The 15,739-nt window shown below is 31.9% G+C and overlaps 1 protein-coding gene across 2 annotated transcripts; it reads right to left on the bottom strand.

Annotated features, from left to right (window-relative positions):
- Positions 1-325: 325 nt before the first annotated feature.
- LOC116144774 (ankyrin repeat-containing protein At5g02620-like) lies at positions 326-4,644 on the bottom strand. Of its 2 annotated transcripts, XM_031430205.1 has the most exons (7): positions 4,323-4,644; positions 4,201-4,228; positions 3,623-4,111; positions 3,290-3,448; positions 1,929-1,964; positions 1,389-1,831; positions 326-1,139 (listed from the first exon to the last, which is right to left on the bottom strand). In XM_031430205.1, the coding sequence occupies exons 1-7, from the start codon at positions 4,569-4,571 to the stop codon at positions 468-470; spliced, it is 2,076 nt and encodes a 691-aa protein (XP_031286065.1). In that variant the 5' UTR covers positions 4,572-4,644; the 3' UTR covers positions 326-467. The 2 variants fall into 2 exon arrangements, with proteins under 2 accessions (XP_031286065.1, XP_031286066.1); XM_031430206.1 differs by lacking the exon at positions 1,929-1,964.
- Positions 4,645-15,739: the final 11,095 nt, after the last annotated feature.

Raw genomic sequence — 15,739 nt, 5'->3', positions numbered from 1 at the left:
GATGCAGGGTTATATACATATATATATATACTGTTAATTTATAAAAGAGTCAGTTACTATTTTACCCTTACTGTTAAAACTAACGAGAAAAGTGGCGATGTCTCACTAATGATAAGGGTTGAGAGCAACACCCTAATAGGGAGTTTAAATTGTATTTCAGGAAAATCTTCTTCTAGGTGTTGTAAAATTTTCCTTTACTTCAAATATAGTTTTAAGTTTAAAACATAAAATTACATTCATTTTATGATACTGTAACATTTTGAAAATAAGAATAATAACAAACATATATATATTAACTTCTTATTCAATTGAAAATTTAAGTCACTACCATAGCCTCCCTTTTCCGGCTATCCACCTCCAACACCACCTCAGCCTCCCTTTTCCAATTAAGCCGGCTATAGCTTCCCCATATTACAATCATAATAAACATAGAATCAACCAAAAAGTTCAAATTTCTAATGGTAAATTTATCCTGTTACCACCTCCACCTCCACAACCGTGTTCGGCTCCCTTGCCCGGTCACATTTTTTTTCCTCGTCGATTGATTGCTTGCCAAAAATGCCGGGGCGGTATGTGGAATTGAAGACGTCCCGTAGGAGGGGATATTGCGAATACACAAACAAGGAGATAGGCAGCAAAGCTGATGCAAACACTAATATAAGTACCCACTGTTCCCTTTGCTCGCAAAACACCAGATAAATAGTGGAACAAAACGCTACCATCAGCGATGTCAGAGAGAGGAACAACATAACAAGACCCAGTATTAACCTGTTAGGCAGGGAATGATAAAAATCATCTTCTGCGTAACGTGCTGTAAGGACGGACAAGAACATTATGATGGCAGCGACCGATGAAAACAGAGAGAATGCATCTGAAATACCAAAGACCGTGAAGGGTGGCAGTCTCTGGAAAATTGGTTGCCCTTTACCGTTGTAATCACCGGGTACAGTGATTGCAGCTGCAAATACTACAGTGGCAACGAGTGCTGCTGCTACTGAGCATGATGTTGCTGCATCTTTCATCCATTTCTCCCCTTCTTTAACGAGTACCTTATGTTCCTCAGTAAACACCATTCCAGGAGTTTCCCCATTATAATTTTTCTCTTCTTTGTAATCAGGCTGTACCATTCCCTCTACTTCCTGTATAAGATTTAAATAAAACTCATTAATATTAACTCTTTTTTATTTTGATCTCTTAAATTTTTTAAAACGAATTATCTATACTGATGATTATACTTTTCTTAAACTTAATTATAATATATTTAGTTATGCAGTCAAAAGCATTATAAATGAGAATCAAATAAGACATTTGGATTATTGACTTCTTGGACACACATAAAATATAACAATATTTACGAACACATGTAATGCTTGAATCAAGAGTCTTGCCTTAAACCATTGTAGCTCACGTTGCATCTGCAGAGCGGCACTTGGGATGAGATTTAGTTGATTTTTTGGTGCCAATTTTCCAGCTAAGTGCAAGATATTGTTCTTATCGACATCTTCAGACAGCAATAATAAATGTTTGCGACCCCTCAAGTCGTATATAAGCTGTAATACCTTCTCTCTACGGTTCATGACTGCCAAGTGAAATACATTATGATTCTTTTCATTTGTAAACCAGATTGCATCAGGAAATGCGTTTATAATCTCTTCTACGACTTCACAAACCCCCAACTCTGCTGCTAAAAGGAGCGGTCGTTTCAGTATTGAAGAAACTCTTTCATAATCATCTGGATCCTCAGTAATTTTTTCGCACAAGCGTCTGACAAGGTCAAGTACTATGCGATGCGTCGACTTTGTCTCTTGAATTTCCTTTAAATGACTTGGAGCTGCAAATGAATTTATAACAAACTCAACAATGACACAACTGTATATATACAGCAGAGGAAAATATTTAAGTAAAAAGAACATTTTAGAGTTCTATACCAAAGAGTTTTAGAATCCACTGAAGTAGCTGGTTTGCTGTGTGGCAAAACAAATTAACTGATTAATATCCATTGAAACCAAGATAAAATTAAATGTGTAAATACTACCCATAATAATTAACTAACAGGGGAATATTATCAAAGCCACAAGAATGTTTGTTGCCTTTTTATTTTTTATGACAAATATTAACTAACCTTCGAAAAATCTTGGGATCTAAAATTGAGATCTTTTGTATATAGAGCACTTATTGTATATATTTATACTAATACTAAAATAAGTCAATAAAATATTTTTAATTTTTAATGTAAAATTGAGTTTATCTACTGGAAAATATATTAAAATCTTCACTTTTAGGCAACAAGATGCATATGAGTATCCATTTCTACATTTGCAGAATACTACCTCGAAGAATATTGTTTATTAATACATGATGAGTTATATTCCCACTGGTGGAACCAAGAAATTACATGGGTCAATGTGTAATGTTCAATGAATAAGGAAACCAAAGTATAAAAATGTGTACAGCAGATAGCATTTAAGGGGGTCAAAGTAAAGTTTAATGAACAAAGGGGAAAAAGGAAACTCTGAAATTTAAGGGATAAAAAACAATTCTACAAAAAAATTCTAAAATTTTTCTTGGGTCTGGATTGGGCATGGCCCGAGGCCCAAGGCCAAGTCCACCACCGTATATTCCACTTGTTTTTTCATCGGTTAGGTGTATTACAGCTATGTACAGAAATTTATTTCCATTCTACCTACTCCAAGAATATTGGTAGTCTATCATACACTATCCCTTTAAAGTTTTCAAATTTATTATTCAGATGACAACTTTCGTACTTTTAATCATAGACTACCCTCAAAGTGTGAAAATGTATCATGGATACCCCTTTGCGTTACCAAATGAACCCTCAAAGTTTAAAATTTTTATCACAGATGCCATTTTTGTGCTAACCTTGTCATGTTGCCTTTGAACAGTCATTAGGTATGCAAAACATTTTCTTATAAGACCAAAGTTACCATTTTACCCTAACACTTTCTCGTAAGACCAAAGCTACTATTTCACTCATCTATCACAAATGATAACATAACAAAGTGAGGGCAGAGAGATATCCATGATACAATTTTAAACTTCGAGGATAGTCTATGATAAAAAGTGCAAAAGTTGTCATCCCAATAATAAATTTGGAAACCTTAAAGGTAGTCTATAATATTCTCCCCAATAATATTATTGCTTATAAATACATGATAAGTGAAGAGAAATTTTTATATCTAGCTAGCAACAAAAATAGAAGAAAACAAACGCATAAATAACAGAGATATTCATTAGACAATGAATAATTATGTGAGAACTAAATACTCACGATCATCAATGTCGACATATCCCCAAAACTTTGGTTCCCTTCGTTTTCCACTTGGAAATGCAGACGGCTTTCCAGCTATTGCACTCAAAAGAGACTCACCTGTAGATAACTGCATTGTAGCTAAACTTTCGTATTTTTTAAGCAAGTCTAGTGCCAAGTCTGGAACAAAATAATAGACAGGAATTTAGGATTATTAATTTCAAACTTCAACATGAAGAAAATAGCAAAAAATATAATTGGATGCTTAAGCATATATGCTTTGATATATACTTGGAATCAGTTATTCTTGTTTAGCAATAGTATTTCTAAAAGAGAAAGAAAGAATTAACTCACCATAAAATCCAGCAATTATTAGCAGATTTACCAAAGAAACGTCAGAATCATCTCTAAAGCGTGTTGAAGTAGCATAGGTCAAATATCTGCTGCTGAATTGCATTAAATATGTAACCATCTCTTTTTGGCCATGTCGAGCAGCCTCAATCAAAGGTATCCTGCCAGATTTGTTTGGAGCCGTAAATAATTCACGACGTTTATCTTCTTTCATTATCATTTGGGCTGCTTCTTTGTTGCCAACAATTGCTGCAACAGAAAGGACCGTGTTGCCCTCTGTATTTTTCTGTGAAAGTTGTGTCACCTTAGTCAATAGATGCTTTACAATATCATTCGTCTTGCCTGTCCCAACAGCTACATGAAGAGCTGTGTCCAAGTTTACCGTGATCCTCGTTTCTAACGCATTTTCATTGTCATGACAGAATTTTTTTACAGATTCCAGTTTGCCGTTGAGTATAGCTTTATATAACGGCAGGTATTTCTTGCAATTCTCTGCAGTAAAAACAAACAGATAAATATCGTACTTGTTTTTATGTGGTTTGTTGGATTATTTACTTATGAATTTTTTTTCGACTACTTACCCCTCTGCTGATCTGGTAATGCGGTGGACTGATGAAGAAGAGGCAATTAATTAGCTGTGACGAAGAAGAGAGGATAACCGGTGTTAATGAAGAAGAGATTATTACAGTTTGACAGTGTGTACCTGTGGATTGCCTTGGAACTCTGTTTTCAAAGCGTCCCATGCTGCTTTCGCGGTCTGAGCTCTAGAAATTTTAAAAAAAATATTATCATCCACGGCTTGTTGAAGTATGAAAAGTGCTGCTGCATTTTTCTGTACACTTTCTTTCAGCGGCTTCTGTTTGCGCTCAGATAGAACAAAAATGTTCCCAAAAGTAGGAATTCCTTTGTCAACAATGTCCCATAAGTTTCGGGACCAAAAGTATGTCTCCATCTTAGTACTCCATATATCGTATTTTTCTCCACTAAAGATCGGGAAAGAAGGAGTAAATGGATCTGAATTTCTTTCGGCCATGACGAGGGATTGAGGGTTTAGTATTGAACCCTACTCGCATAAAGGGATGGAAATTTAAAGGGACGAAAGCGGTGGAACGAAGATTTATTTTATTACTGGGCCAACTTAAACAATAATAAACTGAAATAATAAAATTTATTAATTAAAAAAAAAAGAAGCGAAATTTGATTCATTGTATATTTTCATTTAATACATTTGATAATTTTATTCTCTAGTAAATTTTCTCATCTTAAGGACATATTAGATTTTTTGTTTTTTACGTTCTTGAATTATAAAAATACTTGAAGCATGTTATAGAAAAGCTTTTAATAATTGTGTTTAACAAAGTAAACCTTTAATAAACCACTTTGGATGACAAGATTTTAGTTATGATGAATTACCCATAAGTCTTGTCTTCGAGTCCCAACATTGATCACTTATCATATTTGTAAGTTATCCGATTTATTGGATTTGTAGAGTATTCAGTGGATCTTGGAGAAAAAAAAAAAAAAAAAAAAAAGCTTCCACAAAATATAGGAGTCTTGTAGATTAAAGAAATTCATGTTATGGTGAGCAGAGTTTTATAGATTAAAAGAAATTTAAGTCATGGTAAGTTATATTTTGTTGATTTAGTTTCTAAAATTTGTGGAAAAAGAAAATGGAAACAATGAAATGTTGAGTTATTTGACGGAGTTAAAAAAAAGGTGTAATTATATAAACTTCTAAACATATCGTGAGTTTGTACAAAGACTCATTGGTTTCGAAAATTGGACAATAGGCCACGTTTCGTTAGTTTTGTTATTAATTTTTATTATTATGTTGGTATTTTTTATATTTCCATTAGTGAGGGGTATCTTTTACCTTGCATACCTATGTTGAGCTTACACCTAATAATAACGAGTCTGGATCTGACTTTGTACGACTGTCGCAAGGCAAAAAGTGATATCTCACAACCATTGCTAGGCCTTTTATGGCCTCATGCAGTTGCCATGAGGCAAAAAACAACCTTCAACAATTGCCAAAAGGTTGCAAAAAACCTTTAGCAACAGTTACAATGTCAAACAGCCTCAAATGGTGGTGGCCAGTGGGTGTGTGGATTTAGGATTTTGAAGGATCAGATAGTCATTTTGTGGTTTAAAAGATTTTTACTAATATATTTAGGTTTAGTTTGGGATTGCTCTAACTTCTCCCTTAATTACTTTTGATCCAACTTTATGAATAATCAAGTTTTATTATAAGTCTTCATATGTTTGTTTTTGTTAATTTTTAAATTGCTTTTGCTTTTATAAAATGATATATGTAAAATGAAAAGAATAATTTTTTTTTTTTAAAAAAAAAAACCAATGGAGTGGGCCTATACATTAATTTAAAATGTAAACTAACATCACTCTAACTTAAAAAATTTAAGGAAAAAAAAAAAACCAAATCATTCTTCTCATTTATCATAATTCATTACTTTTGTGTGTAGCCCTTGGATACAGATTCAAGATCAAAGGTTCAAGTCCTTTTTCAATAAAAACAAGGAGAGGGAAAAAAACAAAGAAAAAAAAGAAAAAAAAAAAAGAAGGGTTTCGAAAATCAGACTCTCCTGTTAGATGTTTTCATTAAACAAAAAGAATTATGTGGTTGTACAAGTTACATGAGAGGATATATATATTACCTTTTTTGTCATCTCTTAATAATTTAATCTCTCATAAAACACAACTTGATAATATTCTACTATAGTTGATATGTATTTGTTATCATAGTTAAAGTTTTTTTAATGTATAAGAGGGAAAAATTAATTTAGAAGGTAAAAGCTTGGTATACCATCTGGTGTATGATATTTTTTTTCAATATTTGATGCTTATATTGTCGAGATTTATTCACAAAAAATAAATATAATTAACTATCATTTATTTTTCAAATTAATTTGTGATTTCCTTTGATAGATGTGGGGTAACAAATAAATATATTTGCTCATATGAAGAATAGATTCTTTAATCAATGTGGGGGAATTGCATTGGTTTAGCGATTACTAATTGTAGAAAAGGACAATATTTAGGTTATATCACAAAGAGGCACTCAAATTTTAGTTATTATAAAAGGATACATCCCATATTATCTAATATATTGAATTTAGAGATGGGCGTTTTAGCCGCTTCGCCTCGAACAAGTCAGAGATTCCCCTAAAACTTCAGGGATGGAGTCGAAGAGGAGAATAATATTCCCCGATGGCGGGGTGAGGTGGGTTTGGGGATGCGTGTATCCCCACCTCGCCCTACCCAGAAAATATATAATTAATTAATTATATGTTTTATAAAGTTCTGTATAATATAATAGATTTTGTGTAAAATGATCATCCCATAAATCATGTGATGCAATCAAATTTTGCAATTGTTATCTTAAATTTATTATTGAATATTTTAATTTATGTAATAAAAGTAACTGTAAGACATAAAGTTAATATATTTTGATATTTGATTAAAGATTAATAATTTATTATGTTTTATAAGGATACTTAATATTTTGAGTAAATATTAATAATTCAAAATGATCTCAATAATATATCCCTCTCTCAGTCTCTCTCTCTCTAATTAACAAATTAAGTAATTTAGTTACCTGTTATGAAATGTGTTTAGGTTTATATATGTTATGTAATTGATTTCCCTTATTATTAGTGCCAATTATAATCACCATAATTATGCAATTTAAGAAAAAGTCATAAAATTATTAATTTTTGATATGTTTCTTGAATTTATAAAACTAATCACTACTAAAACCTTCAATAATGGAATAATATTTCCACTATGTGAAGTTTTATTATTTTTATTATTATTAATGTAATGAATTAATGAATTATAGCTTATAATGAATCCTATTAATTTATTCTTAAACATAAATAAAATATACTATGTTGATACTTTACATTAAATTTTCTAATCTGTAAATTAAATATAAACTATTAATATATTAACATCAGCTAATAGATGAACAAGTCTATTATAAGACCAAGTTTGGTGTTACATAGAAAATGGAACTCTTCATCTTAAATATATGAAATTACAAGTCCAAAACTCCAAATTGTCCAATGTCAAAATTTATTAAATTATTTATTTATTTATATTTTGGAAGATATTGATTAATATTAAACACATTTATAATTAATTGAAAATATTATATAACCCTCTAAATTGATTAAAAGAAAATATTAATAAAAAACCAGGTTAAAGAAAACAACTAAAAAATCTAAAGTTGTGTTTGGTACACTTTTCATACATTATTCTATTCTACCATCCTATCCAATCAAGTGAAAAACGTGTTTTTTTAATATTGACTATTCAATTCAATTCAAAATCCAATTCTATTCTATTCTATTTAACTCAAAACATTGAATAATTACTTTTCAAAATAAAAGTTTATAAATTAACAAAAAAACCCATATCCACCCAACCCACTAGCACTCGCTAGTAGTTAGGGGTGTTCGGTTTTGGGTGCCCTGCATTTTTGAAGGAATCGAAACCGAAACCAGAACCAGAATTGACGGCTCCTTGAAATTTGGAACCGGAACCGAAATCGACTGTTCCAGTTCCTTGGTACCCAGAATCAGAACCTGTAATAACGATTCCGGTTCTAGGTACCTTGTAAAGTTCATGAGCCCCCAAAAGTTTTTAAAATGGAAAAAAAAAACCCTTAAAAACTTACGAATACCTCCCCACCTCGCGCTTGTTAACAAAAATAAAATTACAAATTATAAATTCAAAATTACAAACTTCATTATTTTGTAAAGATAGATTCTCAAAAGTTAAACTAATTTATTTTAAATGTTATGAAATATAAATATAAATGTATTTACATTACTTTTTCTACAAAAGTTTTTATTAACCGCCTTACTCTCTAATTTTATTTTATATTAATCTCGGTTCCCGATTCTAGTTCCAAAAATTTGGAACCGGAATCTACTCGTTGATTTTCATATATAATTCACATCAAAAATTTACAAAATGTCTCACAGTTATAGTACTCAATATAACATGTATAATTACAAACAATAATACAATACTTACAAAGAAATCTTACAAAGATTTTCATACAACGAGGGTTAGCAAAAAATGAATGACAGAGTGAAACGAAAAGTCAAACTCATTATATTCACTTTTCTATTCATTTTTTGCCACATCACTTTGTACGAAAATCTTTGTAAGATTTTTTTATAAGTATAGCATTATTCAATTACAAAACCCAATAGTTGATCAAGTTTAACACAAATTTCTAAATACACCAATAAATAGTCGCAAAAAAGACTTTAGTTACAATTATCTAATTGAACATAATGTTAAAAATGTAAATGATTCAAAGTTACCAACCGCATTGAACACGAATACACATTCAAAAGTATCACAAATATATAAATGATTGATGTGAATTATATATTTTGCTAGTTTTCTTCATGTTTGATAAGAATTTTGAGGAATTTTATCCAAAATTATTGTTACTTTGTTGTAAAATTTTTAGTCATCCCAATTTATTTTTCACATTTTTAGGTCAACTTAGATATTATGACTAACCTTAAAGGAATTTGTGATGTTTATAAAACTTCGAAGGGTGAGTTTGTTAATTACACAATTGCGAAATTTAAGGATATTAACACAATGATTTCCCCGAGCATCTTTTCTTCTTCGAAGAAAAAAAATTTGGATCTCTTTTTCCATGAGGATACCCACGGGAATGTCTTTATTGATAGATTTTCACAAAAAGGTATAGGTGAGCGGAAAGTAGCCATAGAAAAGTTTCTTTATGGTTATCTTTTCAAAAAGTTATATAATAAAACTTTTACAAGGAATAGTTAGACAACGTCAGAAACAATGATTCCCAAGCATCATTTTTTTTCCCGGAAGAAAGAATTTAGCCTTTTTTTTCCTTAAAAAAGGGACAACCCGATTCTCTTTATTGACTGACTTTGACGAAAGAGATTAGCGTGTAGAAAATGAAGGATAAAGTTTTTATTGGTAAACATTGCTAATGAGTGCGACCAACAAGAGATAAAATATTTTATCATAGCGACATTAAAAAATATTTTTTTTATCTTTTTTAGATAAAATGAATCTAAATTATTAAAATCTTTATCTATTCATGATCATAACATGTATTTTAAAGATACAATTCAAGACAGCTCATAATTTTATAGTAAAATAAAAAATTAGTCAAGAGTACCGATTAATTACGCTTATAATGGTTGATAGAAGTGTTAAGTTGCCATCTTATCTGAAAGCTTAAACTTGTAGGTAAGGTTTAACCTATATTAGACATATTCAAAGGTCTCAAGTTCCAATCCTTACATACAAATTGGACAATGAAAAATTAAAAAATAAATAAAAGTTTGATGTTAGGGGGCCTATTTGTTAAAAGTTTATTTTTCTAATTAGTTTCTGCTGCTATTATATTTTAGTGTTTATTTTATTTATTCAGTAAGTTGTTGTCCTATTATATAGAAACTATGTTAATGCGGGTTAGTGGCTAAGTGATGAGCATTTCTTTAGGAACACTCCTGCAGTGGAGATAGTCATGGAGTCATGGTCTGTTGGTTCCTATTTTTCAGTTTTAAGATGTAATTTCTCACTATTTGAATATTGTGAAGTTGAGTATGTGCATTCCAAAAGATTTGAGCCTTTATCTCTTTTATTGTCAATATCCTTTTTATTTTTCAAAACTATTGGTCTAATATATATTATGCTTTTACCTACAAACTTAAACTTTTAGTTGAGATGACAACTTAAAATAATATTAATATAATACCCACTAAAATCTCTTTATTGAAAGGTTTTCACAAAAAGATATTGGTGAGGGGAAAAAGTAGCCGTAGAAGATTTTCAAAAGTTATATAATACAACTTTTACAAGGAATAGTAAGATGAGATAAGAAACAATGGTTCCCAAGCATCACTTTTTTCCTCGGAAGAAAGAATTTAGCCCATATTTTTCTTCAATAGGACAATGAAATTCTCTTTACTAGCCCTCTTTTTTCTTAAAGGGGACAATGCAATTCTCTTTATTGACTGACTTTGACAAAAGTGATTAGCATGTGGAAAATGAAGGATAAAGTTTTAGTTGGTAGACGTAGGCAGTGAGTGGGATCACAAAGAGAAAAAATATTTTTTTTTTATATTTTAAGAAAAAAGTGCATCTAAATAATTAAAATCTTTAGCTATTAGTATCTTAATATGTACTTTAAAGATACAATTCAAGACAGCTCATAATTTTATAGTAAAATAAAAAATTAGTCAAGAGTGCCTTTTCATTATACTTGTAATGGTTGATAAAAGAATGTTAATGTAATTACCCACTAGAAGCTCCTTATTGATAGATTTTCATAAAAGATATCTGTCAGTGAAAAAGTAGCCACAGAAATTTTTTAAAAAGTTATATAATACAACTTTGACAAGGAATAGTTGGACAAGGTAAGAAACTGATATCCAAGCATCACTTTTCTTCCTTGTAAGAAAGAATTTAGCATTTTTTTTTTTTTTTCTCTCCTAATTAAAAGGGACAACGAGATTCTCTTTCTCAGCCCTATTTTTCCTTAAGGGGGGCAACACAATTCTCTTTACTGACTGACTTTGACAAAATAGATTAGCGTGTGGAAAATGAAGGATAAAGTTTTCGTTGGTAGTCGTCGGTGGTGAGTGCGATCACAAAGAGATAAAATTTTATCATGTTGATGTATTAAAAAAATATTTTTTTAATCTTTTTTAAATAAAATGAATCTAAATAATTAAAATCTTTATCTATTCATGACCATAACATGTATTTTAAAGATACAATTCAAGACAACTCATAATTTTATAGTAAAATAGAAAGTTAGTCAAGAATGCCGATTACTATGCTTATAATGGTTGATAAAAGCGTTAAAGTTGTTATGCTACCTAAAAGTTTAAGCTTGTAGGTGAGGGCTTAACATATATTAGACCTATTCAAAGGTTTCAAGTTCCTATCCCTACATACAAATTGGATAAAGAAAAAAAAATACAAGTTTGATGTTATATAGGGGGTCTATTTGTTAAAAGTTTATTTTTCTATTTAGTTTCTGCTGTTATTATATTTTAGTGTTTATTTTATTTATGCAGTAAGTTGTTGTCCTATTATTTAGGAACTATGTTTATCTCGGTTAGTGGTTAAGTGATGAGTATTTCTTTAGGAACACTCATGTAGTGGAGATAGTCATGGATTCATGGTTTGTTGGTTCTTATTTTTCAGTTCAGTCTTTGATCTATTTAAGATGTAATTTCTCACTATCTAAATATATATTGTGAAGTTGAGTCTGTGTAGTCCAAAAGATTTGAGACTTTATCTCTTTTATTGTCAATATCCTTTTTATTTTTCAAGACTATTGGTATAATATATACTTAGGTTTCACCTACAAGCTTTACTTTTAGGTGGGATGTCAATTTAACAAAAAGAATGTTAATATAATACCCATTAGAATCTCTTTATTGATAGATTTTCACAAAAAGATATTGGTGTGTGGAAAAAGTAGCCGTAGAAAATTTTCAAAATGTTATATAATACAACTTTGACAAGGAATAGTAAGATGAGGTAGGAAACAAAGGTTCCCAAGCATCACTTTTTACCTTGGAAGAAAGCATTTAGCCCATTTTTTTCCCTTAAAGAGGACACTGAAAGTGTCTTTATCGGCCCTCTTTTTCCTTCAAGGGACAATGCAATTCTCTTTATTAACTGGCTTAGACAAAAGAGATTAGCACGTGGAAAATGAAGGATTAAGCTTTAGTTGGTAGACGTAGGTAGTGAGTGGGATCACAAAGAGATAAAATATTTTATCATATTGATATATTAAAATTTTTTTTTTTTAAATAAAGCGCATCTAAATAATTAAAATCTTTATCTATTCGTGTCTTAATTAATTATACTTATAATGATTGATAAAAGAATGTTAATGTAATGCCCACTAGAGTCTCCTTATTTATATTTTCATAAAAGATAAGGGTGAGTGGAAAAAGTAGCCATAGAAATTTTTTAAAAAGTTATATAGTACAACTTTGACAAGGAATAGTTAGACAAGGTAATAAACAATGATTCTCAAGCATCACTTTTTTTACTCGGAAGAAAGAATTTAGCCTTTTTTTTTTTTCCCTTCTTAAATGGGGCAACGAGATTCTCTTCATTAGCCCTCTTTTTCCTTCGGGGACAACACAATTCTCTTTATTGATCGACTTTGACAAAATAGATTAATGTTTGGAAAATAAAGGATAAAGTTTTCGTTGGTAGACGTTGGTAGCGACTGCGATCACAAAGAGAGAAGATATTTGTCATATTGATGTATTAAAAGATTTATTTATTTTAAATAAAATGAATCCAAATAATTAAAATCTTTATCTATTCATGATCATATCATGTATTTTAAAGATACAATTCAAGATAGCTCATAATTTTATAGTAAAATAAAAAGTTAGTCAAGAAAGCTGATTAATTATGCTTATAATGGTTGATAAAAGAATGTGAATACAAAAAAGCATGAACTAAAAACTCTTTCAAAAACCATATGCATATATACCTCCAATGGTGGAAGATAGAAGTGATTAAATTTGAAGTCCTATTGCACTTCTCATTAGCCACCCTTTTGCAACATATATTAACATTCTTTTATCAAAAATTATATGGATAACTAATCAAGAGTCTTGACTAATTTTTTTTTTTTTTATTATAAAATTATTAGATGTTTTGAATTGTACTTTTAAGATACATATTAAGATCACGAATAGATAAAGATTTTAATTATTTAGATGCATCATATTTAAAAAAGATAAAAAAATTTCATCAAGCTCAGAGAATTACAGGTTATAACTCGACCCAGAACCAATTCGACTTTGACGATAGTCCGACCCAGCATAAGCTCATCGAGATTTAGCTTGACCCAGCATAAGCTCATTGAGATTTAGCTCAATCCAGCATAAGTTAGTCGCGACCAATCTTGACAATTGTTCAACCAACTCATAGATAACCTCAGATCCCGGATATCTCGAAAGGGATCAGATCGATAACAATCTTAGCGCAATCTCAGCGTTCAACCACAAGAATATCGGAGTTGCATTTTAATCTTAATTGTAATCCCTTTATTTTCGCTCTTTTCTTTGTACAAAATCTGTATATAAACCCCCTCCAACGATGAGAAAGGGTTAGCAAATTGTTCTAGGAATATTATTGTAAGCTCTCATAGCAGATACAAAAACAGTGGACATAGGCTTAAGATCTTAACTTGCCGAACCACTTAAAAACTCTTTGTGTCATTTACTTTATTGCTTTTGATTCATTACATTGCTAGTCACCCGTAATCATGTACACATCGGTCCTGACTCTGTCAAGATAAATCGAATCGCTTTAGCTGGTACAAAATCTTGTGTCAACATTTTGGCACTAGAATGAGGGCCTCTACCAAATTTCAGAATTTTCAACAAATAATCTCAGTGACCTGATCGCTCAAGGCCTACAATGCTTTGTACAAGATCAAAAACCACGACCGCAAACCATGACAATATGGAAACCACTCACCAGGAGGTGCATCAAGACGCCATCGGGCATCGACCACTAATGCCACCAGCACATTAGGTCACGACTAATCAGGTAGTAGGTATTTCAAATCTTGAAAATGGTCAACTAGTGGAGATGAAAAGAACAATGGTTGCTCAGGTAGTGCAACAGAACGTGGTTGAGTTAAGAAACTAGCAAATGGCCCCACAAGACCTCGACTAGCCACGCTCTACTAACATGACCCTGATAGGTCAAAATTCAGCTGGCGACCAATCTGGCTTGTCGACATCAAGGAACGGTAGACAATCCTAACATCATCTGGCATATTTCTCCCATAAACAAGAGTCCTGCGGGAAAAACCAACCTTGGGAGACAATCGGGCAAACAACCGATAGGGGAGGATGAAGGTAATGATTGTTAGAGGGATACTCGACCTATTCGACAATATTCCCAATGTCAGCATGCCGATTGTAACTCACGCTAGAGGCGGGCTCATACCTCGCAATCTCGCGAGATGAGTCATGCACACCAATCTGGCAATGATCGACGTTCTAATTTCAACAAACGTCGTGAGCAGTATACTAATGAGCATGATAGCACCTACTAACCCAACCATCATGACTCAACCTTGTGCATCAATGCACACAATGGAAGGGGATCACAAGCAACAGATCTGCAAACTCATTTACTAGAGGTGAAGTTGAATAGGGCTAGCTAGGGTAATCCTCATAACGAAAACTTAAATCAGGTGCAAATAATACTCGACAATCTAAGAGCCCACCAAAACTATGCGGCGGAAGAAATAGTGAGCTCTTCGTTCATGAATCAAGTTCGTCAAGCCCCGCTTCCCCAGGGATTCAGGCTCCAAAAAGCAAGTTTGATGGGAAAAAAGATCCAGAGACCACCTCGACTCTTTCAATGATCTATTGGAGTTACATCAGGTCTATAACTTGGAAAATACCACTGCTTTGTGGTCACATTGGTAGGTGATGCTAAGAGATGGTATAAAAGGCTCAAGGCAAACTTGATTAGTTTTTGGCAACAACTCTCCTAGTTGTACCTACAACAATTCCAAGCAAGGAGACAATTCGCAATGCTGCTCAGCTACTTGAGCAATATTCGTCAGGAGAGGGATGAAACACTAGCCTTGTATTTAACGATGTTCTAAAATGAGTAGGTAAAGTTCGCGGATGCACCTGAAGAATCGATTCTGCCTTTGCTAATTGCAGGCATAAAACTGCAAACTGAGTTTTGGAAAAAACTCCAAAGTGAAGTCTATGTGAGCCTCACAAAATTCTATCAAATGGCTGCTAAACATTAGCAAGTGGAAAGCTCGTTAGCAGCCCTAGCCAGAAGCTAGCCACGAAGAGCCCTGAATAGGTGACAAGACTGCCTGACGGATAAACAAATGGGATAAGACCGCAATGACAGGGACCGAATCAGGTTTCAAAAGAGGTAGAAAACAGAAAACCGTAAGGAAAGGCAACCTTTCCAGCAATATGCAAAGTACACCCCCCTCACTCAAGACATTGCTCATATATATGAAGTCTCTCGTGAGGCTAAGAAATTGTCATCTCCAGAAAAGAT

This window comes from Pistacia vera, unplaced genomic scaffold (assembly GCF_008641045.1).
Source record: "Pistacia vera cultivar Batoury unplaced genomic scaffold, PisVer_v2 Contig455, whole genome shotgun sequence".
Taxonomy (NCBI): Eukaryota; Viridiplantae; Streptophyta; class Magnoliopsida; order Sapindales; family Anacardiaceae; genus Pistacia; species Pistacia vera.
The sequence above is the reverse complement of the archived record's forward strand: the minus strand, read 5'-3'. Positions and strand labels throughout refer to the sequence as shown.

Excerpts from the sequence above, each read along its gene's own strand:
- LOC116144774 (XM_031430205.1), bottom strand. The coding sequence starts at position 4,571 with ATGGAGACATACTTTTGGTCCCGAAACTTATGGGACATTGTTGACAAA. Across the intron at positions 3,449-3,622 it reads AATAATTGCTGGATTTTATG|ACTTGGCACTAGACTTGCTT; the intron begins GTGAGTTAATTC and ends ATTTTGTTCCAG. Across the intron at positions 1,965-3,289 it reads ATATGTCGACATTGATGATC|CAAACCAGCTACTTCAGTGG; the intron begins GTGAGTATTTAG and ends TTTGCCACACAG.